Here is a 25,626-nt window from a genome sequence, read left to right on the forward strand (position 1 = left end):
TTTGTTTCAGTACTTCCTGATTGGACATTTTTGTTGTCCATGGGATTTTTAACATTCGTCTGTATAACCACATCTCAAAGGCTTCAAGTCTTTTTATTGATGTTGTCTTCAAGGTCCAAGTTTCTGCCATACAGCAGTACAGACCATACATAGCATTTAACCATGCGTGCTCTAAGTTTAAACTGCGGTTACACAGTGTTGATTTCATCAAGAGAAAATTTTTTTTTGCCATTTCAATTCTAACTTTTATTTCCATTTCTGGATTGCAATCTTCATTTAACCAGCATCCGAGATATTTAAACTTTGCCACTCTTTCTGTTTGTTTCCTATTTAAAGAAAGTGCTATATTAAGAATTGGTTTCTTACTTATGACCATGAATTTAGTTTTGGTGATATTTATTTTTAATCCCATTTATTAGCTCCAAAAGATTTTGAAGATCCTGAATATTGTCAGCCAGAAGAGCTGTATCATCGGCATATCGGATGTTACTGATGATTTCACCATTTACATTAATCCCTTCCTTTCTTCCTTCCAAGACTTTTTGAAATATGGCTTCTGAGTAGATCTTAAAAAGAAGAGGTGACAGCACACATCCTTGCCTTACTCCTCGTTTGATGTTAATGGAGTCTGTAATAATGTCATCAACTTGAACAGATGCCTTTTGGTTCCAATATAAGTTTTCAATGATCCTGATGTCTTTACCATCTAATCCAATTCTTTTTAATAGTACAATCATTTTAGCATGTTGGACTTGGTCAAATGCTTTCTCGAAGTCGATGAAGCAAACGAATATTACCTTGTTTTGGTCAATACATTTTTGAAATAAGATCTGAGAACAGAAAAGGGCCTCTCTTGTTCCCAAGCCATTTCTAAAGCCGAATTAGGTATCACTGATTGTGTCTTCACATTTTCTGTATATTCCTTTTTGAATTATTTTCAGAAACATTTTGAGAACGTGACTCATTAGGCTGATCATTCTATAGTCATTACAAGTTTTCGCATTTACTTTTTTAGGTAGCATGATGAAGGTCGACTGTAACCAGTCTTGAGGGATTATGCCTGTATCGTAGATCTTATTAAATAGCTTTACTAATATGTTAATGTTGTCACCTTCTAATAACTTTACTATTTCTGCCAGTATTCTATCTGGTCCTAGGGCTTTACCATTTTTAGCTGAGTTCAATGCACATTCTACCTCTGATTTTAGAATGCATGGACCTTCCATATGTTCATAAGTATTTTCTGGGTTCTGTCTGTCATCAGTAAAGAGTTCTTCTATATATTTCACCCATTCTTGTATTTTGTCATCCTTTTTGGATATAATTTCTCCCTTTTTGTTTCGAAGGATACAGAATTGTTTTTTCTTATATATACCTGAGGTCTCTCTCATCTTTTTTGTAGATTAAAATTGTCATGTTTTTCCTGTAGAATTTCTATTTCTTTACATTTTTCATTCATCCAGATTTCTTTTGCTTTTTTGATCTTGTGTTTAATAATTTTCTGAACCTCTATATATTTTGTTGGATTATGATTTTTATATGATTTGCGTTGATCCATGAGAGAAAGAATTTCATCAGTCATCCAATCTTTCTTTTTTACTGCTTTATTAGGACATAAGGTATTGGTACATTTCTCTATGAAGACAGATTTCAATTTGTCCCACGATTCATCAACCCTCATTAACATAAGTGCTAGCTCTTGATTCAGATCTTGACTCAATTTGCTTCTTATCTCTGTGTTTTTTAATTTTCCCAAATCAAACCTTTTTTGCTGATGTTTCTTAAGCATAGCTTTCAGTCTAAGTTGTAACTCTGCCACCAGTAGGTTATGATCAGAAGCAATATCTGCACTAGGATAGGTTTTTGTACTCTTTATAGAACTTCGAAATCGTTGATTAATTAGTAAGTAATCAATTTGGTTTCTGACTATATTCCCATTATTATCCTGTGGTGATCGCCAAGTGTACAATCTTCGAGGTGGTAGCTTAAACCATGTGTTTGTGATTATTAGCTCCTCTTCCGGCAGAATTGAAAAAGACGGTCACCTCTCTCATTTCTTGTGCTCAGTCCATGTTCGGCAACTACATCTCCACTTCTACCTTTCCCAACTTTAGCATTGAAATCACCCATGACTATGTTAATATCATGCTTTTTTGTATTTTTCATTAGTTCTTTTAATTGATCATAAAATTCTTCAATCTCGGTATCACTCTTGTCAGCAGTAGGGGCATAGACTTGTATAAGATTAACATCTAGTCATTGTCCTTTCAGTTTTAATAACATCATCCTATCTGAGTAAGGGATGAAGCTCAACAGTGACTTATTCATCTCTTTGTTTATTATTATTCCAACTCCGTTTTGATGGTTGTTTTCACAACTTCCAGAGTGATGCATTGTCATGTCATTGACTTGAGTTTTGCCTGATCCTGGCCACCTAACTTCACTCATTCCTAAAATTCCAATTTCAAGTCTTTTCATTTCTTGGATAGCATTTCTTAGCTTACCTGCTTCATACAAGGTTCTGACATTCCAGGTTCCTAGTTTTACTGAGCGCACCATGTTGAGCCCGGGGATTCTTCGCACCCCTGTCCCATTTAAGGGACGCCGGTAACTCGGGGCCATTTGTATAGATTTGCTCGCCATGGTGGTTAGTCTGGAAAGAGAATAGAGCAGTAGTTTCTCCATTTGCTTTCTGCTCTGCAGTATTACAGACATACACAATAAACTGTATTGCCATCTGCAATTTTCTAATCACAAGCTTTACCGTCATCATGAGACTTCAACCTTGTGTCAGTACTGACAAAGCTGCTTCCCTTTGCCAGAGGATTGAATCCTTTATTTTTCCTTGTAACCCTAGGTAGGGGCCCTAAGCGGGTACTGACAGCCAGAGCCAGCTGAGCCCGGGTTGTTTATATAGGTCTGCTCCTCTGAAGATTCTTCCGCACATTTCACTGTTGGGATACAAATCCTCTTCTACTGATTTGTCCGTTGTTCTTCACAGTGGTCCATTAGCATCATTGTAGGAAGTGTACCCTATGGAAGGTCCCAGGGAGCACGACGTGGACGGTGTCTAGGAAGGGTAAACAATTGTTCTTTTCCTTTTCCATAGTAAACTGGATTCTTGGATGTAGGCTATTGAGATGACTGAGGAAGGAGTCTAACGTGTCTGGGCCATGAGATGGGCCATCATCTGGTGTCTGACAAGTATGTACATTATCCCCTCTGTTATTCATTATCTATATGGATACATCATGAAGGAAAGTGGTATTAAACCTGATATCAAAATTGGAGATGCTAATGTCAGCTCTTTGCTTTATGTGGATGATGTTATTCTTCTAAATAAATCTGCTACAAGTCTGCAAGATTCCCTGACTAAATTGAGTAGCTGTTGTAATAGATATGGTATGAAGGTCAGTAATAACAAGACAAAGACAATAAAAATAGGAACATTTAAAGTGTCAACTGCATTATGAATGGAGAAACTCTGAAATAAGTAAAACATTTCAACTTCTTAGGCACGGATTTTAATGAAGATGGTAAATTAAATATGGAAATGGACAACAGAATCAACAAAGCTGGTATGGTAGGAAGTCAATTGAATAAATTCATATGGAATAAGAGAGAAATTAGTCGGAACACTAAATTAGCTGTATACAAGACAGTGTTCAAACCAGTTTTAACTTATGGATCTGACAGCTGGGTCAGAAGTAAAACACTTGACCAAAGACTAGAGACCACAGATATGAGAGTACTGAGAAAGATTAGGGGCGAACAGATGGCATCAATGGCAATATCATATTAAAAACGAGGATATTAGGAAAGAACTCGATATTGTCAGCATCCAGGAATGCATTAGCACAGCTAATCTCAGCTGGTATGGTCACTTAAACATAATGGGCAAGGAAAGATTAGCAAAACAAGTGTTCTCTGCCAGGCTGGCAGTAAAAAGACCCAGAGGAAGACCAAGATATAGGTAGATTGATATGGTAAAAAGTGCCTTAGACGATAGAAATATAAGATCTGATAGTGTTGGAGTCTTGACAAGTAACATACTGATTTAGAGTAAAATTGTAGATAGGAAGTTAGTAATGATGTAAATTTTTCATGCAGTACTATCATATCCTGTACACAATGATGTAAATCTAAAAGTACTGCATGAAAAATTTACATAATGATGTAAATTTTTCATGCAGTACTATCATATCCTGTACACCCCTTGAGGGTACATAGCAGGAATTTGATGATGATGAAAGGGAAAAGAAATATAATTACGTGTTTCGATAAATTAGGGAATGAAGCAAAAAATCACAATAACTTAGGGGGAAATTGAGAAATGCCTATGAAAGTCAGGTACGTTATGTAAAAAAAAAAAGGGACACTTAGTTTGGATGAATGGCACTGTCAGCATGGTATATGTGAATAAACCATGGTATAAAAACAGGTATTTTGGAGTGGTTTTCCATTTTGTGTCTGGAGTCAGAAGAAGACATTTTGTGATAACAAAATTGTTGGATATGGCAGAAAGACATCATTTAATCAATAAATTGAGATGGGAAGCCATCATAAGACTAGAAGACAGTCAAAGTCAGGTGGAGGTTCATGGACTGTGGAATCAATTCCAATAGTCACAAACTGCATCTTAGAGATGCCGTGAAAGAAGGTAATGGGGTACAACTGTTGGTGACCGATATCTCCGATTATCTGCTCACCAAAAGAAGAGTGCTACCCCCAAATCAGCTACAATCTGACCTTGATTTGGCTACAGGAATGTTGGTATCTTCTTCAACTATGCACAGAAGACTTCACTAAAGTAGTCTACATGCTGAGCAACCAGTAGTCTGTGCACTCCTATCCCTCCCCACACCACAGGAGCAAATGTTTGAAATAGGCCAGGCTTCACATCAACTGGACCAAAGACCAGTGGGGGTTGGTATTGTTTACAGATGAGTCCTGGAGCTGTTGAGTTTTCTTTTTTTCTGTTTCTTGAATGAAACTCTGAAATCTCTGAAAACTAGGTAAGCAGCTGGCCTGGATGACATCTATCCAGAATTCATAAAGAACTGTGGTCCAAATATCATTAAATGGTTGACTAATATGTCTAGAATGTCATTATACATATTAGTCGATCATTTCAGGCATCTGTATTAGTCAATCATTTCGGGCATCTGTATTAGTCAATCATTTCGCCCTTTCCATTATGCATTGCATCTATAATGCAATGCATAATGGGAAGGGCCATTTTGTATATAATGTGTATAATCTAAGGTGGGAAAATGTAACAAAAGTGGTAAAGTGAGGTCCCCACAGACCCACCCAAATAATGTAGTGTATTATAGAAATCCATATCTTTTTAATCAATATTAGATTATGTATTGTTTAAACGTCCTGTAATTTTATAGAATAAAAACGCAGATCCACAAAATTAAACTTTTATTACCCAAAAATACTTAACTAATTAAACATCTTAATTTTTACTTTTAGCATCATCTATAAGTTGACGTAACCTCTGTTCTTCCTGCTCATAACTTATCTGGTAAAAAAAAAAGATATTATTCGCAAAATACCCTCTAAATATTTACAAAAACGTATTTGCTTATAGTTGGTATATAAAAATATAGAAGACACAGCAATGACGATAATATTTTAATAGAATATACATGGATAAAAAAGTAAATAATATAATCATACTTTTGGTAAGGTGGGGTCTGGGTGGACCCTAGCACACTTTATACCTCTGCATAATAAAATTGCGCGCAACAGCCTGTCGTCGAGGTTATGGGAAGGGAAGCTATACTGAGGCATGACACATTGCCACGCATTGCTAAAAAGTAGTCAATTTAAAATCTTTGGGGTCTGTGACACCTCACTTTACTAACGGCTGATTAAGAGATAAAAAATGATAGCTATTTTAAAACCTGAGAAAGATCTGTCTCTTGCTGAAAGCTAGAGACAGATCTTTCTCAGGTTTCAAAGCTAGAGGCAGATGCTTTGTTATGCATCTGCCTAAAACTCTTTGAAAGATTGCTGTACGATAGGATTTCTCCAATCATCCACAATAAGATGCCCATATAACAGGCTGAATTTAGGCCCATCAAAAGTTATTGTGATCAGGTGTGTTGGCCTTGGTCACCTCTATTGAAAATGGTTTTGATAAATGCCTAAGGATAATTTCTGTTTTTGTTGATCTTTCAGAAGTTTATGACACTAGCAAGAGGATTTAATCCTGAAATTCCTAGAGGCCATACCTTCTCTCAAAATTCTAATCTTGTAAATAATATGTTGTCAGATAGATGAATTTGGATATATTCCAATGAATATATCCGAATTCATTCCTTAGCATATTGTTATTACAGCAGTAATAACAATATGCTAAGGAATGGTCTTCCAAGGATCTGTGCTTACTCCATTTCTTTTCATTCTCCACATATTTATACAGATTTTCTTCCTTACTTTTCAGAGGAAGGCGATTTAGTTTACTGTAGTGATATTCCCGGACTGATAAGCAAATTCAACATAAAATACGAAGTCATCGATTGGAGGTTGTTTATCGATTCCTCAAAAAGAAGCCTCAAAGCTGTGCTTCTTCATAATTACAATAAGTATGCTTCAGTACCACTAGCACATTCCGTGCATTTGAAAGAATGATATGAAAATTTAGCTTTCATTCTCAGCAAAATTAAGTACAATGATCATGGATGGACAGTTTGCAGTGATCTTAAAGTCATATCTATGATTTTGGGAGAACAAAGAGGATACCGAATGCCCGTGCTTTTTGTGCCAGTGGGATAGCCAAGATCGAGAGCAACATTGGATCAAGAAGGAATGGCCATAAAGGGTCACATTAGAACCTGGAAGTAAAAATGTGTTACACGAAACTCTGGTTGCATGGGAAAAAATCCTTTTACTCCTGCTTCACATAAAGCTGGGATTGATGAAGCAATTTGTCAAGGCTTTGTTGAAAGAAGGAGAGTGTTAAATGCATCTGCGCAAACTTTCTGGGATTATCTACTGCAAAATTGAAAGAAGGTATTTTTATCTGTCTGGACATCAGGAAACTTATGAAGGATAAACTGTTTGAAGAACAAATGGCAACTGTTGAAAAAGAAGTGTGGAAAGCTTTGAAAGAGGTGGTGACCAAATTTTTAGGAAATCACAAGGACCCCAACTATAAAATGATTGTGGAAGACATGCTACAGAAATTCAAGGAATTGGGATACTCCATGAGCTTAAAAGTGCACTTTCTCAACTCTCATTTAGACTACTTTCCTGAGAATCTGGGAATTGTCACGAAGAGCAAGGAGAGTGATTCCACGAAGACATCAAGGAGATGGGAAAAAGGTATCAGGGCAGGTGGAATGTCAACACGATGGCAGACTATTGCTGGATGTTGCATAGAGATGACCCGGGAAAGATTTCACAGAAAAAGGTCAAAAAGAAGCTTTGAAGGAAAAAGAAAAAGACATCACAATGAAATATAAAGTATGTACTAAAGATTAATCTTTAATTACTTTAATTAAAAATTTTTTTCCCAATACTTTCATGCCAAAAATGTTTACGGAAAATTTTAAATACTGTTATTTTACTTATTATAATGCATTTTAAAGCTATTTTACTGTAATATTGAGATCCATTTTGTGAAAAATCTTTACGTGATAGAGAAAAATGGAAGAGATATTTGAAATCAGCAGTCAAAAATAAATCGGAAACAGTTAATAGTTTCCAGACAACTTTTCATGACTTGAATTTTGCAGGCCTGTGTCATGTATTACTGTAGCCTTTGATCTTGTATATTTGTGTAACCGTGCTGTAATTTTGTTAATATGTACATACCACATTGCTAAACTTAATTTTTATGCATGCATATTGTATAATAATTCCTTTTTGACTATTTATGTATTGCTGTAATAGCATTTGTTGTAATCTTATCTATATGTAGATACTTCATGCCTTGGTTTTGTACATGCTTTTTGTTTGTTAACTTGCACTGTTGATTATTTATGTACTGCTGTAACTATGTACTAGTTTATTTTTTGATTAATTATGTATTGCTGTAGGACACCTTGTATATTTGTGTAACCTTGTTGTAATTTTGTGTATATGTAGATACCACATTGCTAAACTTAATTTTTATGCATGCACATTATATAATAATTCCTTTTTTGACTATTTATGTACTGCTGTAATAACATTTGCTGTAATTTTATCTATATGTAGATACTGCATTCCTTGACTTGGTTTTGTACATGCATTTTGTTTATTCTGCTGTAACTGTATGTTGCTGTGCCCTCTGCAGTAATTCTGTTTATATGTAGATGCTGCATTGTGTAACTTAATTTTTCTAAATGCATATTGTTTTTGATTTTCTTTAACTGTTTATGTATAGCTGTAACCTTTACTATTGCTCAGTATGACCTTTGTTCTTTTTGTTTTAACCAAACCAAACCAAAACCCTATTCACTTAAGTACTGCATTTATTTATACTGTAAAGCTATTTTAATGTCAAATTGAAGACATCTGATTGCAGTGAATTTCACATTTGTTAATTGCTTTAACTCTACTTTTGATATGCTGTGTTTTTGGAAAGAATCTGAAACTGGTATCACTTTGTGCATTGTGTTTCAGAAAAATCTTTGGATAGTTCTTGGGTGAGAATATTAACGTTAATGCAACTCTTTCATCATGGAAAATAATCACAAAGATGAGTTATTGATTAAATTAGATAGTTTTACTTTTAAGATGATTTGCTGTTGCATGTTTTTTATTATTTTTTTAAAATCTAAAATATACTAAATTTATTGTATTATAGGCACCTCCAGACAGCGGTATCCACTGATTGTAGCCAAGATTCTTTAGATAGCAGAGCAAGCAGTCCTGAATTGAGTTCAGACACTGAAGAATGTAGACACTGGTAATTGACTTTGAAAATAATGTCTGTGTGGAAAGATCAGAACCATTACATTAACTGAAAAATTTTGAAAAAACATTATCAAATAAACAAGATGGCCCAAAACTCACAAAATGGTTTAAACATTTAATAACTTTTTTATTTATTAATTATTTTTATTCTTTTTTTTGTTATAAAAATACAGAAACTGGAGATTTTTTCCTATTAGTTATAAAAAATCACATCACGTAAATGATTTCCATTTTTGGCTTCACAAAGACGAGGCACTTTCTATGCCATGTTTCATGACAGCTGTTAATGTGTTCTGGCTGCAGCACCCTAATTTCTGCACAGAAATTCTCCTTCAGTCCTCTTTCATGCACAAAAGTTCTCCTTCATAACTAATAAAAAAAATCTCCAGCTTCTGTATTTCATTATATCAAAAAAGAAGAATAAAAATAATTAATAAATTATAAAGTTATTAAATGTTTAAATCTCTTTGACTTATTTGCCGCCCTATGTGTGTGTGTGTGTGTGTGTGTATATATATATATATATATATATATATATATATCTTTTTTTTTTTTTATCTCCAAAAATGACAAATAAAATTACTATAAGTTATCTTACAGGCATAACAATTTGAATACTGTTTTCCAAAAACTGCTATTGTCCAAAAATTTGACTTGCTCAAGAATGTCATTATTTCCTATGGCACAGATATTTACTCCTATGGATGATATTCTCTTCTCTCCAATGATTAGGCATTTGCCTGTTCCAGCTTCACTGGCCTTTCCATCTTGCTGCTAGTCTTTTTCTTCCCCCCCCCCCCCCAGTCTATATTTATCCACCTCTTCTGATAGCTGATTATCTTTCCATCCTAAATACGTGGTCTTTCCATTTCTTTCTATATACCTTGATCTTTCCTTTATGTTATAAATATCTAGCTCTTTTCTGATGTCTTCATTTCTTATATGGTCCAATTGCATCCTTCAACTGCTCTTAAAAATTTCATTTCTGCAGCTTATAGTTTATTTTCATCTTTCTTTTTAACAATCCATATTTCTGAGTGATATAATAAAGTGGGAGCGGCCATTACTTTATGAAGTTTTAGTTGAGTTTCTCATTTTGTTTTTTTATTCAATGTACTTTTAATTGTTCCACAGATTTTCTGAAATTTCTTTATTTTTTCATCTATATGTTTTAGGTATGTTACTATTCAGCCCAGATAATCAAACTGTGTCATCTGTACTATTATTTTATTTTCTATGGCACAGGTATTTACTCCTATGAATAAAATTATTACAATTTTTGTATGGGGGTGCTTAAGGGTCAAAGCTGTATAACTGAGAGGAGACCAAGGCTTCTGACCTAATGTCCAGTCCTCACCTTTTCATGGTGCACCCTGTTAGGTATCTACCTGGATACTGAACGAATGAGGATGGGCTGGCAATTTGGGATTTAACTCACCAAATTGTATTCTTATTGGCTTAAACCAAAATAAAAAATGATGGTACAACATGACAGAATTTCATGCCGGTTGGGGTGTCGCCTTAAACAAGGCCCCCATTGTTTTCACCATGGAGCCAGAGTGAACAGTGAAAATTCAGCTACTGGAACAAATCCTGAAACACATCCCAACTCAACATCACCAGAGTTCAAGATCAGTACTATCAACATAAGAAGCCTGAATAGCAAAGAAATGGAACTAGCAGAAGAATTGGATAACTACCAGATGGACATAATGGGGGTGACTGAAATAAAAAAGACAAAAACTGGTGAGATCTTTCTAAGCAATAAATGCAAAATGTTATATTCAGGCATTAACAATCAGGGAAAAGAAGGAGTAGCTATAGTATTCAACTCTAGGCTAATCCGAGGCTAATCTTCTTGAATGGCAGGCAATATGAAGTAGTGATTTGGGCAAATATCAGAATGGGGAACTGGACAACGAGACTTATTTCTGCCTATGGTCCCACAGAAGGTTCTACTGAGGTAGAAGTGGAGGAATTTTTTGAGGCCTTAGAGAAAACAACTGATACAACAAAAAAAAGGAAAAGTTTATCCTTGTTGGGGATCTAAATAACAGAGTAGGAAATGATTGTCAGACATACAAAAATATTTTGGGAAAATTTGGAGAAAAGAGCAAAGCTAATAATAATGGCAAATACCTGTTGGATTTCTGCTCAGGACATGGACTGGTTATTACCAACACAATATTTCAACATAAAAATGCGCACAAATTCACATGCAGAGCAGATGCAAGGAATAAGAAAAAGTCTCTTGATAGTGATGTTTTCTCACTGGTGCAGGAGACTTGAGTGTACAGAGGATTTGAAATCAGAAAGTTCTTGAGCAGGATAAAACTGATGTTGAAAAGAAGAACACATAAGAAAATTTTAAAGCAAATAAAAGTTGAGCAGCTCTCAGATGTGAACTGTAGATTAAAATACACAAACATTATTCAAGAAAAAAGAGTTTGAGAACAGGCAACAAACCTTGGAGATTCAGTTGCAAGCCCTGAATAAAACATTGATTGATTCAGCAAGAGGCATGTGGTGAGGTCATCTGCAAGTATAGAAAAATCAGAACTCCACGGTGGATACAGGTCCCAGTACTGAGCCCTGTGGGATTCCATTGCTTCTGCCTCCTTGAAATTGCTCCCACACACACACACACACACACACTCTTTCTCTGATACCTGTCAGATAGCCAATCCTGAATCCTGTCACTACTGACATTTGAACCCATGTGCTGCAATTTAAATATGAGCTTATCATGTGGTATCCTGTCAAATGCCTTTGTAAAACCAAAAAAAGGGCAGAATATGCCTTTCCCTCATCAACCACTCTTGTGTCTTTATTATAAAAGGCAATCATATTACTAAAACAAGAGTTCCCCATAACAAAATATTTTTTTTGTTAAGGGACAATTGTCAAGTTTTGTTTGACAATTTTTTTATCATTTAGTTTTGTAAATTTGATCTTGTTATTTTGTTTTTGTTTATTGGCAACTCATGTAATTTTAATTGAAAATAATTGTTTATGCCATTGCCATCAGTCTTGAAAATGAATGTGGTACTTTGAAATACCGTTCACGTCATTCATACAGAACTGAATGACGTGAACATAAACTCGCACTCTGCAAAATTATCTATTACTTTTGTTTATGATAGACAGATTTTGCATATTTGTGTGAAACATCCAATAAAAAGGTTAAATTTTTATTTCACTTAATTACAAATTTGAGTTAATTTTTTGATTATGGATAGCAATTTATCTTCCCATCCTTTTGTATCCTACCCTTGTCATCATTTCCACATGGGTACCGTTAGAGCTTCATTTTCACAAGTGAAGCTCTGACAGTAACCGAAACACCAACAAAAATACTTATGAACTAGTGAATCTGTTTTTATTTGCTCATTCACTTGCATTTCATATTTATTAAGAAGAATGAGCCATTTAAGTGTTAGCATTACTTTCAAGTCTCCATGGAGTTCGAAGACTGCAAAAGACCAAGCAATTACAGATCATAATAAACATCATACCTTGCCTTGAACACATTCAGTGTTGGAGCATTCACTACCCACTTTGGCGACGTATTCCACTCATTTACCATCTGTGAAGCAAAAAATCTGTTTTTACCTCTTTACTCATATGACCCTTGCAAGAACAAGAGGTCATCCAGGGATGACCTCTTGTTCTTGCATCACCCATTATCCTATGCAGTAATTCTCCTGTATCTCTTTGGGCTCCTCTCACTGGCATATACATCTCAACCATATCACCTCTCCACCTATTCACCATCTCTGAAGACCACATTCCCTCAATCTGTCTTCATACTTGACATTCCAGAGTCCTGAGACATTCTTAGTTATTCACCTCTCCACTTTCTTCAGTGTTTCTCTATCACCAATATAGCCAGATGATCAGATCTGTGCACAGAAATCCATACAAGGCCTAATTAATTATTACCTTATAGAGTGGAACTATCACTTTATCCATACATGTCAGCATTATTTTCTTTATAGCAGTGATTTTTTTTGGATAACCTTTACTTTCTTTTGACCTTCAGTTCCCTGTTCACCAAGATGTCCAGATCCCTTTCTTCCTCCACTTCCTGAAGCAAAGTTCCTCCATTGTGGTAATCCTCATTCCATCTTCTCTGGCCAAAGTGCATAAGTTTACACTTAGTAACATTGAAATGACATCTCCATTCTTTAGCCCAAAGCACCAACCTATTCAAATTCTCTTGTATGAACAACACATCAGAATTATGCAATATTGCTCTTCCTAATTTAGCATCATCAGCAAACTGAACATCTCCTTTCACACTGTGAACTATATCATTGATATATATAAGTTAAAGAGCAGTGGTCCAAGTGATATTTTATCACTTGGACCACAATGTGGCATCCATTTGTCACTTCCTTATTTTTGGGACACTGCATCTCTATACACAATTCACTGACTTCAGTCATGCAGCCTTGAAAAAGCTACCAAATGATTTTCCAACCCCATCCTGCCCAATTTCAATAGTTTATCATTTGGTACACAATCAAATTCTTTAGCAAAATCCAAATATATCACTGTATAAGCGTATCTGCCTTCCAATATGCTAGTCACCCAAACCCATGCTGCTTTCTCGAAAGATGCTCTCATCATTCCAGGTTTGTATTCTGTCTGTAATTAGCCTCTCTAACACCTTTGCCACTACACTTGATATGCACACTGGCCTATAGTTTGACATTACTGACTTGAATTCTCCCTTATGCAGTGGCACTATTTTTTCTTCTTTCCACTCTTCTGGAATTTTTCCTGTTGCCAGACTTATGTTGAACAATCAAGGGTCCTACCAGCTTTTTTTGCACATTCTCTTAATGTACGGGGTGATATCTCGCAGCATCCCACAGCTTTATGGATGTGGGATTGTATGAGATATCACTGCGTATCATCAGGGTTATGTAATATTCTAAACACTTCCCATTCTTAAACTGTCAGTTTTCCTTCCTCCTCCCTCAACACTACACTTAGCCCTCTACATAAAATACACTAACAAAATACTCATTAAATATTTCCACCATATCTTCAGCAGATGTGACTCTTCCATCTCTAGCAACAAAAGGCTGCCTTCCATGTTTGCTGTTTCTTCTATCAGCAACATAACTATGTAATTCTCTAGAGTTTTTTTTTTTTTTTTTGCTTTACTGCTTCAGCCAATCTCTTTTTATAAGCCAGTGTTTCTTTTATTTATTCTGTTTCCTTAATTTATCATGGCCCCCTGCTTTGTAATTCCACCCATCTCTTGTTCCATGAAGCTCGTAGCACTAGCCGCTCCCCACATCAGAATCGCATGATCACTCTCCCCAACTGATGGCATCATGGTGACATCTCTTATTATCACTCTATGAGATGATATTAAATCTAACACTTAAGTCCCATGTGTTGATTCAACTACATGCTGCATAAGATAATTGTTCCTGAGTAGCTCATGGGTTACTCATACATATTTCTTGCTTCCGGTCAATACTTCCATAATTAAAATCACACATTATTATCACCCTCCTGTCACTCACCAGTTTCATCTGTCTGACCATTTCAGAATCATCTTCCTCTGCATTCTCTGGCCTGCAGATGTCTCACTAAATATCTAAAATTTGTACTAACCTCACACCAAATGGTCTCAAAGGCATTATCATTATTGTTTTCAAATTCCACATTGAGAGAACATAACTATTCTGAAATCATCAGTAATACCCCCCCACCTCCTCTTTTATATCTTTTTGAAAAATGCCATAACTATCACATTCTATTTTCGTGAGCACATCATCCTCTTTTAACCATGTCTCACTCACACAAATGATTTGTGGGCTGACTAATGGTATTAAAGCCACAAACTCTGCACCTTTATTCCTAATACTTTGGCATATAAACATAGTAGCTTTCCCCTAGTTCCCTTTTTCTTCCTATAATACCTTATCCCATCATTCCAGTAATTTTGATTTTATTGGTCCCATTGAGGCCATCCCTGCATCTCTATCTTGTCTTCCTTTGTCCTTTATCTCTCACCAGTTTTGGTTTCTTATATGCATGGTTCCACAGTCTAGTTTTTGTTTCCTTGATTGGCTGCATACTCTTCTCCTCTCATCAACAATCTACCTAGCTTCACGCTTCTGCTCTTTCACTCAAATGTAGACCATCTGTAATAAACAGTTCTCTTTTACCTTCAAATAAATACCATACATCCACAAACTCAAGTACTCTCTTCTTGCACATTCTAGCTTTCACACTATTCGTGATGTTGCTATTCTCCTCAGCTCTCTACTATCATATCTTGGTAACACACTTGCAGTTCTCCCTCTCACACTCTTTCTTTCACTTCAGTGTCTCTAGCAAATCACGCACTACCTCATTCACACTTCCTCACAAGTCATTTGTTCCAATCAGCACAGTCAACTCCTCTCCAGTCCACACCCCATATTTTTCACATCTTTGACCGTAGATTCCCCATACAGCACTACGCGCTACTTTCTACCATTCCACTGCAATCATTCATCTCTGACTCATCTGCCCACTTTCCTTCTTACACCTCCAGCTACCAGTCTTTTTTCTAAATGTCCTATCTGACTCTTGCATATGCCTTAATTCATTCCTCAACCTTACCTATTCTTTTCTAATATCCTCACTTGTGTTCATGTCTTTCATGCTATATTCTTTACCATTCCACCATCTTTATCTTCCTCTGTCTTACCACACTCTTCCCTGTCATTTACCACATTTGCACTACATTTACAACTCTTGACTTTTGATACACTCATCACTTATGTCATTCTTGCTGCTATCATTTGTTTCATTCAACAGATTGCTTGTTCACTTTTTCAAAACTTTCTTACTACACATATTCACTGCTCTTTTACAGTATCTCTCTTTGCTGCAGCATTCATTCTTCTCATTGCATTCTCACTACTATCACTTTCAATCACCAGTACATTATGCCCATCAAGTCTGCATTCAAATCACACTTTGCACACTTTAAAAATCCATGATTTATCAACATAATCCAACTAATACATATAGCACATTTCACAATATGACTAAAATCAAAATATAACTCATGTAAAGAGAAAGCTTCTCCAATCTTGCTTTCGATGCCAGTTACTATATCTCACTCTGAATTTAACAATTTTATAAACACACACAAACAAATAAGCCTACACACAATACAAACACTGCAAGTTCACAACTTCCACTACAACTCTTGCACTTATACACACAAATATCCATAATTAATTAGTTAAAAAAAATTATCTGAACCAGGAATCTTCTTTTTACAAATCTCCCAGTGAAGTGCCACCTGGTGTGATGTTACAACATAACAATGATGTTATTACTTTACTTTATCACCTTACTTTTTTTTGTCCCTCTCCCTCACCCCCTCTCAGTGAATGGTTAGAAACCATGCATTAATTATCACTGTTAATGGGTTAAAGGTAATTGATGAACCTTGTTCTAAAGATCAAATATTATACTTTTTTTTTAGGGCTTCAAACACCAGCTGATAATTTCACACTGAGTGATTAAAATCATTTACCAACTTAACACTTTCAATCACACATCCATGTTACAATGGAATTCGAACCCAGCCTTTTGGTAGAAATGTTGCACATTCTGCCATCCATGCCAGTATTAAAGCATTTGAAATTTGTATGTTAACGATTGTTTTCTGCAAAACAGTTTCTCTGCATTTAAACATCTAAAACCTTGGTTATGATCTAATGTGACTCAAGAGAAATTAACTGGCCTATCATTTAACTTGTATAACTTGTAAAGAAGTTTTAAATTTTAAAGTTTAAATTATTTTTAAAATATTTTTAAATTGTTTCTTACAGCTTGTCTCTTATTGCTACTAACCTTGGTGCTGAAATAGAAACAAATGTGCGTTGCTACTTATTGAAAAAGCTGCGGAATAAAATTGATTGGAATACAACAGAAAATTATCACAGTTTTTTGAGCTCTTTTTGGTAAATAAGACTAATTTCTTGTATGGAATACTTAACATTTTTGTTTGGTTAAAAAGTTATATGATTATTAATTTGAGGGCTGATCAAATCTAGGATAAAATATTTTTTGGGGAAACTACTTAGAGTATTGTAGTGACACTAGGATATTTCACATTTCCTGAACCCATTTACTTGGAGGTATGGTGGGGGGGGGGGGAGGAAGATGATTTAATCATAGATAAGTAATCTTCCTTTACCCCCCCCTCCACCTGTCAGCTTTTTTAGTAATTTAAAGTACACACATTTTGTTCCATTATATTGCGAAATGGCTGTAACATGCATGCATCGAGTTCTGCTGATTTGGTAGACAGCCACAGAAAAACAGAGTACTGACTTTGTCTTTTATTCTGGAGCAAAACAAGTGTCATCACCATGCCAAGGAAGGTGAGGCAAGACAATACTGATTGCCCTCTTTTTTTGCAGAAGAGCTGTACACCAGGACTATCTTCCTCAAGGCCAGTGATATCAAGATTGATTAATAATTTTCTAAAATGGTCTTCCAGAACCTGCCTTCTAGACCACAATAATGCACCGTGCATCAACCTAAGTGTCCTGGAAATCTTGGCTAAACACATCATTCTTGCAATTCATCTGTTTACGAACCAGATATTCACAATGTCTTGAAACTGTTTCCCAAGCTGAAAAGTGTCCTGAAAGGGAAACAGTTTCATGACATTGTGAATATGACCGAATACGCAGCTGTAATCAGTTCCTAAATAGAACTACTAGAGAGTCATTAAATAATGGAAGAATCATGGAAATCACTGCAGGTAATCATGAGGACAGCTTTGAAAGAGATAACCAAGTAATTTGGTTGTGCTTAATTACTATTTTCGATATTTTGAATCATCCCTTATATGATAAAAATACTCAGTAGGATGTGTGTGGAACTGAGATGCCCAGTCCCATAAGCATGCTCAGAACCTGCTTCTCCTTTTTCTCATTTATTCCATCCCCATATCAATTGGAGCATCCTCTTACCATAACCTCAAACATCTTCAAGAAAGATCTCAATAGGTTTTTGCTCTCTGAATCCTCACCTGCACCCCACATGTGGTGCTGATGCTATATGTTCTTCTACCTCTCATGTTTAGGATTGATTTTAAAAAAAAAACTACCATAGTCTGGTTCTGTGTTGGACTTCAGCAAAATCCATTCAGACTACAGCCAAATCCTTGCATCTCTGTAGCACAGGCCACCTGTGCTACAGAGTTGCAAGGATCTAGACTTTAGAGTGCAAGGAGCTTTAAGGACTTTTTAAATAAAGATGAGTAATTAATAGATGATATACTGTCTTCAGTTTCCTCATTCTAAGTAATGCAACCAAATTCTCTGTCTAGACCTTCATGTTGGTATAGTTAGTAGCATTGGCACATTATGAGCTTGTTAGTAGCCTTAACTATATATCCCTTAGCCAACTGCATGAAATCATTAGGTTGGAGTAAACCATCCAGAAGTTAATTCACACAGGCAGTTGAGGTTACATCACTCAGAGGATAGGCCATGATCAAATGGTATTTGTCACCACTAGGTGGTAAGTGAATTTCTAAATGAACTCTCAGATCATCAATATATTATAATTGGTTTGAACACTTTCATTCATACTGCTAGCTTGATCTTTTTTTGGAAACAAATTAAAAAACCAATTAGAAATTAATCTGCGATTCATTTCCAGTTGGTATAGTGATGTTGTAAATGATTTTTTTTTTTTTTTTTTTTTCAGTTAATAAATCCTATTTTTCAGTTAATAAATTTAATTTCCACATACGACCTGGTTGGTATTTTATGTTCATTTTCTGCCTGTGCTTGTATAGTAAATCCTCTGCTGTACTGAAGTCATCATATTGAACTTTCTCTCGAGTTGTAGCAACAATTGTGATTTTTGTACATTATAAGTGTATTCCAGTGCATCCTAATTTATTATTATCACTTACTTTGTACATACTGCATGTCAAAATCACAAGTAAAAGTTTGAAATGCAATTGTTCAGTCAATAGACCACTTACAAGATGCTACACAAAAGTTTGGGAATTTGACCATAAAAAAAATTATCCTAACTTCTAGTTTCCACCATCTCCTTTTAAATAGCCCCTTTGAGCCTGTATATAGTGATCCCAGCTTTTTTTCAACAGTTCCCTGGAAGTCCTCAAGTGTGAGCACCTTCTACAATTCTGCCTGGATCTCTTCAATTGTGTCAAAACAATGCTCTTTCAACTACTGGAATTTCATTTTGGGGAACAGGAAAAAGTTGAATGGGGGATGGGGAATGACTGTCATGTTTTTTTGAAAGCCAGGAACTGTCAAACAATGAGTGATGTGTGAGCATGTGTGCTATCATCGTGAAGAACTCAGTTGTTGTTCCATTTGTCTGGATATTTGTGCCAGATGCTCTTCCCTAGCTGCTTCAAAACTTCACAGTAAAACTTGCTATTGACAGTTTTGTGGGGTGGAAGAGAAATTTCTTATGGACAGCACTATAGATGTTAAAAATATGATCAACATTGACTCAGCATTGCTGCAAACTTGACATGCTTTTTTTGTTGTTGTTTTTTTTCTTCATGGTGAATTTGGTGACTTCCACTGCAATGACTGTTGCTTTGTCTCAGAGTCATAACCTCAAACTCATGATTGATCACTGGTCATGAAGTTGGGGTCATCTCTTATTTCATCTTTGAACCCCTTGCAAATAGCAACATGATGTTCTTTCTGGTCGTCGCTCAGCAGTCTTGGCAAAAATTTTGCAACGCTATGTCTCATGTTCATAGAATCCAACAAAATGCAAAAGGATAACCTTACAAAAGTGAGTAAGGCTATCCTTTTGTGATGTTTTCTGGTTTGTGCTCATTGATGGTCATCCAGAACGCTCATCGTCATTGAATTCATTTGTCCTTGAAGCATTTATACCACAAATAAATTTTGCTTTGGTTTATAGCATTATCACCAGATGCTTCCTTAAGCATTCAGTGGATTTCTGCGGCAGTTATTTTTATTTTTTAGGTTAAGCAAAATTTGATGCAGATGCTTTGCTTTTTAAAAATCTGTCATTTTAGTTGGTGAAGAAAATCACTGAATCACTAAAACGCAACGTTACAAAACGCACATTACCCAAGAATACAGGCTGTTGTCGATTCACAAAAGGTACTGCTTCCTCCTGCTACTAGCGGGAATGGGAAAGAATGGGTAGTGCCTCATATTCTATTATGAATGTAGATAGCCAGTTCATTATACAGTCACTTGCTTAGGATATGCAAAAAAAGTAGTAAACACAAAATAGGCAAAGTGTAAGAAGTTACTGCTTTTTCTCTACAATTCTTGTGCCAATCAGCATCTTACTCACTATATAACCTGGTTCTTCACTCAAATTAGAACTTCAGCAGCTGAAACAATCTTTAAACTTCAGAGTATCCTGGCTTTGGATTGGATATGGAAACCATAACTGCAAATTGAATATACAACTTGCTTGAGTTGATATCAATCAGTTGTCATGAACAATCAATTGAGGGTAAAAAGTCAACTATAATATAATTTTTGGAATTTAACTTGGCAGTAGTTCCCCCTCAGTGACAGACTCACCCTTCCACCAAGAGGAACCCTCAGCAGTGGCTCTGCCCAAATGCAGGTTCACCCCACCACTGAACAGAGCTGCTCATATCCGAGAGAAAAGCATCCACTTCAGCAATAAACCTCCATGGAAATCACTTCAGCGAATTTCCCTCTTCAGCACAAAAGTACATCAATGGGAGCCAGACACAGAAGAGATGCCAAGGTTTGAAGTAATGCAGAAATCATATTTCCTATATACAAGTAGTCAAAAATATCATGCCTTATTACTAAAATACTCTGGATTAGAGATAGGTTGAACGTTTTTTCACTTGGTTATACTATAAATTAAAGATGCCAAAAAATTGTATTCTTGGTTTCATCCTTTATCCAAGTGTAAGCAAACAAAGTTAAGAGCCCGGTTGTGAAGTTTCACAGACTTTTTTTTCTTACACTTGGATAAAGGATAAAACCGAGAATATAATTTCTTGGCATTTTTCATTTAAAGAGAATGGCAGAAACAACAGATCAAATGGGGAAATTAAATACAAGAAATGGCAGGAACCAGAACAAAGAAACAGTGGAAAATTATATATTGATGATAGAGCACAAAAGAATTGGCAGGAACCATGTGTAAAGCATCCAAAATGACAACATGAAAAAGTACAGTTGCAGATATTAATGGAGGACATGTAAGAAAGAACTAGAAGAGGAAGAAATCATAAAAATAATAATCCAGAATTAATATTTAAATTTCGAAATGTTATGTTAACTTAATGTCATTTAATGTGCATATATTCAGTTCATTGAATTAAATATGTTCACTCTGGGCCATTAAGATCAAAATAACCTGAAAACTTTACAAACCAGTGTACTTTCTAATTAGTCACCTCTTTCTAACTGGCTACTGTTTGTGAAGTCCAAGGGGGGGGGGGATGTTTGTCTTTGGCACTGACAAAAGAAAAGAGGATTTGCAGATAGAACAAAATGCTACTTGAATATTCAACTGATTTCAGAGATGCCTAAGAAATATGGACAGTATGTTTACTCAGATTGAGCTACTACTTGGAAAGCATCTACGCTGGAATACTTGAAAGAGCCTGAATAGGCTTTGCTCCTAAAATGGGAAGATTCAAATCTCTATAAGTATGATAAAGTATACCATAATTGAATAAAATTTGCACAAAGATACTGCTATACATCTGTACGAAGTTCTGGATTGACATTTAAATTTGAACATTCTTGTCCTTTCCTATATATTTTAATTTGTATTATTATTGTTCTCTTACTATGCAAAATTTGCTTCTTATTGTATAACATATAGTTTAACTGTTGAATTTTGAATTATTTTCAATAGACTGAAATAGATAAATAAACAGGCTTTTTTTATGATTTGTCCACACTTGCAAGAGAATTGAAATAAATTGAAAGAGATGTTTGAATTTCTTGTGAATAATATTTCTGTTGTAAGTGTAACAGATGTTTTATTAATGATGTTTTTCAGCATAAATGACAAGACTACCATTGGCTGCTATTATTGTGTACTATCTAAAACCATGCTCCAGGAACCTTTGCAGCACTCATTTTCAGAATCATTTGATAAACAAACCTTCTTACTTTGTCTTCTTGGTCCATCAGAAATTACTTTTGAATCATATCCTTTTGTGTATGTGGCTGGCATAGTGTTTCATTAAGATGTATATAACAAGAATGATGCTTATTAGAAATTAGTATTATTTTGCTGTCTAAACCAGTTTTATTCATTTCACAAAGTAATATTGCTTTTGGTTTATAATTTCCAGCTTCAAGCTTTATAAATACACATTATTATATTTGGATGGTTTGATGTTAGGAATTCCTAACACAAAAGGTGATGGAACTGTAAAACCTCTACTGCTGTGTTGTGGGAAATAAAAAGAAAAAAAGTTTGCTAATATTGAATTTCAGTTGTTTCCTTTAAGGTTACAACAGTGGTCTGCATTCATTGTGAAGAATTTATGGAGACACATGTTAGAGTAATTACTTTAATTATGAAAATAACACTTGATGTTTCAATCTCTGTATCGAGGTCATCATCAGGAAAACATACATATGCACAGAACACAAGCTATGTGGCACTGCACAAAAGTAAGATAAATCTAAATGTCTTGTTAATCTTTTACCCTTGCCTGACCTCTGGTGAAAAAATATGAAATAAAATAATAATAAATAAATAAAAAACGATATATAAATATAAATTAACAAAATAAAATAAATTTTTGTATACATATAAGTATAATAATATACAGATGATAAAAAAATCTAAATAAATAAAAAATATTTTTAGACCAGAACTACATTAAACACATCTCTATAATCTTCTTATATTAAGGTTTTTTTGTGTTGGGATTCTACCATCATGTTCTGGATGCTATATAGGTTGCAGATGAGTCCTCCAGATTCATAGAATTATTAATCCATCATTCTTGTTTAGATTCAGATGATGTTTCAGCATCTCACAAGCTTCCTTGAACTTTCTTTCAAACCAGGTTTTGGTGCTATATAGGAACTTGGTACCTTTCCAGTTGATTCTGTGACATGTTTGAAATGCATGGTCTGACAGGCCTGTTTTACCATAGCGGAGGAATTTAATGGGGCATTTATGTTTGTCTTTTCTTATTAGGATAGTGCGCCCTGTTTCCCCTATGTAGGGTAAGATTAAAAAATTGTGAGATGTTGAAATATCATCCGAATCTAAACAAGAATGATGGATTAGTAATTCCAAGAATCTGGAGAACCCATCTGCAATCTATATAGTATCCAGGACATGATGGCAGAACCCCAACACAAGATAACCTTAATATAAGAGAACTGTAGAGATGTATTTAATGTAGTTCTGCTGTAAAACTGTTTTTATTTATTTAGATTTTTTTTATCATCTGTATATTATTATATGTATAAAAATTTATTTTATTTTGTTAATTTATATTTATATATGTTTTATTTATTATTGTTGTTATTATTTCATTTTTTTTTTTTTTCACCAGAGGTCAGGCAAGAGTAAAAGATTAATAAAACATTTAGATTTATCTTATTTTTGTGTAGTGTAGTGTAGTGTCATGTAGCTTGTGTTGTCCTGTGCATTTGTATATTTTCCTGATGACCTCTATACAGAGGTCAAAACATTGAGTGTTTTCATAATTATAAATAAAGTAATTACTTCAACATGTGTGTTTTTATCTCCATAAATCCTTCACAGTGAAAATTGAATTTCAATGTTTGTAGATTGTAAGTTGAAGATGAATCATTGGTTAACCTAATTACATATAATCCTTACTTGCCATATCTAGGCTCTCCAACCAGCAGGATGTGGTTTCTAATCCTAGCATGGTATAGAAGTCTGTGAATGTCTTTAGGTAGTCGATGATTTTCATCATCCGGTCTGAAACTAGCATTCTGCTTATTGAATGCCAATAAGTAAAGTAAATAGATTTACAACCTTTTGTGACTGGAATTATAAAATAAAATAAAAAATATATACATCATCACCAAAATGTAGTATATGCAGTTATTTTGAAAATATAGTGTTCTGATTAAATTAATTTTTCTTTTTAGACAGTTGTGCACTTTCTCCTACATTTTTTTTATTTATGACTTTTAATTATTAAGTAAAAAAGATTCCATAAATATTAGTTTCTGAAATATTTTTCTTAATCAGATTGAATATTTTCATTTGAAATAGAGAAATTTTGCTACAGTTTGCTGCCATTGTTGACTTCAGAAGTAAGTATTTGTTTTCATTTTATAGAGAAACATTATTTACTTTCAGGGGTCACTTAAGGATTAAAACCAGATAAAGAGGAGACCTCCACCTAGTTATTTGGCTCTGCATAGCCTTTAAGGATTGCAGAGAACCGACGGGGACTTCTGATTTAATGTACAATCCTCACCTTCAGGTGGTGTGCCCTCTCAGTAGACCTAAGAGGCCACACCACATGTAATTGCAAACCTAATTGTAAACCTATTACTGAATCAACAGTAACAGGTTTACAATTTGGCACTTAAGCTAACTATATTCTATAGTGCCTTAAATCTTTTTTATTACTATTACAATTCTATTATATGACACCTCCAAGGAGTCCAAAGACTCGTCGAGGGAGGACACCTTCTCTACAATTCTCCATCTCACCACTTCATCAACAACACCGAATTGCTATTACCATCATCATCTACACCACTGCCATCTACTGCCCACCACCACTAGTATTTTTTGTCTGTAAATTGTGTGTCCTGAAGGTCAATATGTCTGTATGCATGATGAAAAATCAGAGTTTCCAGGAGAAAACCCTGTATGAGATTGGCTAACTCACCATCATTTGAAAAAAAAAAAACCAAATAAAAATTCCTCTCATCACGATGAAAATCGAACTTAGGCCTTTTTCCAATCGAAGGGTGCAATGTACCATCATTCTTCCAATTGTGCTACAGAGTACTTATGTATCTTACTCACACATGAAAGGTTGCAAGACTTATTAGCATATCAGTGCCGTGTGTGGGTAAGAAGAAAGGAGGGAATATATTCACATTTTTGAATGGTTGTATTCTTTGAGGAAGGCAGAGTGGGAAAGGAAAGTTGTTCCACAGAATAGAAGTAGTTATGACTGATAATGTTGTAATGGAATATGACTAGGTAATTAAACAGGATGTGCTTGCTTCACAGTAACCTAAAATAGATTATGCACAGTGGACAGCAGTAATTGGTTTATTTTGTATCCAATAGTGGAATATGCAGAATTTGATTAATGTTGGATATTATTATTTCAGTAATAATAGAGTTATTATTATGGAGTGAATAGACATTATGGGAGGCCCACTCAACCAGCAACATGCCTATCATAAGGAAGTTATTTAATCCTCCCTGCATTCACAATGCACTCTGGCAATGCATTCCACTCACCAACAACTCCATGTAAAAAATCTACTCCTCACACCTCTCTTCACCACATCTTTATACAGCTTCCAGGGTGGTTCTTTCCAGTTCTTTCTCTTGTTCTTTCCATCTTAATGTCCACTCTTTCTATAATTTCTTCGGTATTAATCTGGTAGAATCCCTTAACTAACATGAAGGTCTCTGTCTCTAGAGTGCTGGAATGACCAAATATCA

At 35.0% G+C, this 25,626-nt stretch overlaps 1 protein-coding gene across 2 annotated transcripts in view; it reads left to right on the forward strand.

Annotated features, from left to right (window-relative positions):
• The window catches only part of LOC150105085 (protein Njmu-R1-like), a 111,861-nt gene that overhangs the window by 17,222 nt on the left and 69,013 nt on the right, over nt 1-25,626 (forward strand). For both annotated transcript variants that reach the window (XM_090396143.1, XM_090396142.1), the window contains exons 3-6: nt 8,807-8,908; nt 16,773-16,904; nt 21,988-22,137; nt 24,188-24,245. In XM_090396143.1, coding sequence (XP_090252269.1) covers nt 8,807-8,908; nt 16,773-16,904; nt 21,988-22,137; nt 24,188-24,245 — 442 coding nt within the window. The remainder of the gene's footprint in view (nt 1-8,806; nt 8,909-16,772; nt 16,905-21,987; nt 22,138-24,187; nt 24,246-25,626) is intronic.

This window comes from Typopeltis vanoorti, chromosome 7 (assembly GCF_054136105.1).
Source record: "Typopeltis vanoorti isolate ZY-2024b chromosome 7, IOZ_Tvanoo_1.0, whole genome shotgun sequence".
In the NCBI taxonomy this organism is placed as follows: domain Eukaryota; kingdom Metazoa; phylum Arthropoda; class Arachnida; order Uropygi; family Thelyphonidae; genus Typopeltis; species Typopeltis vanoorti.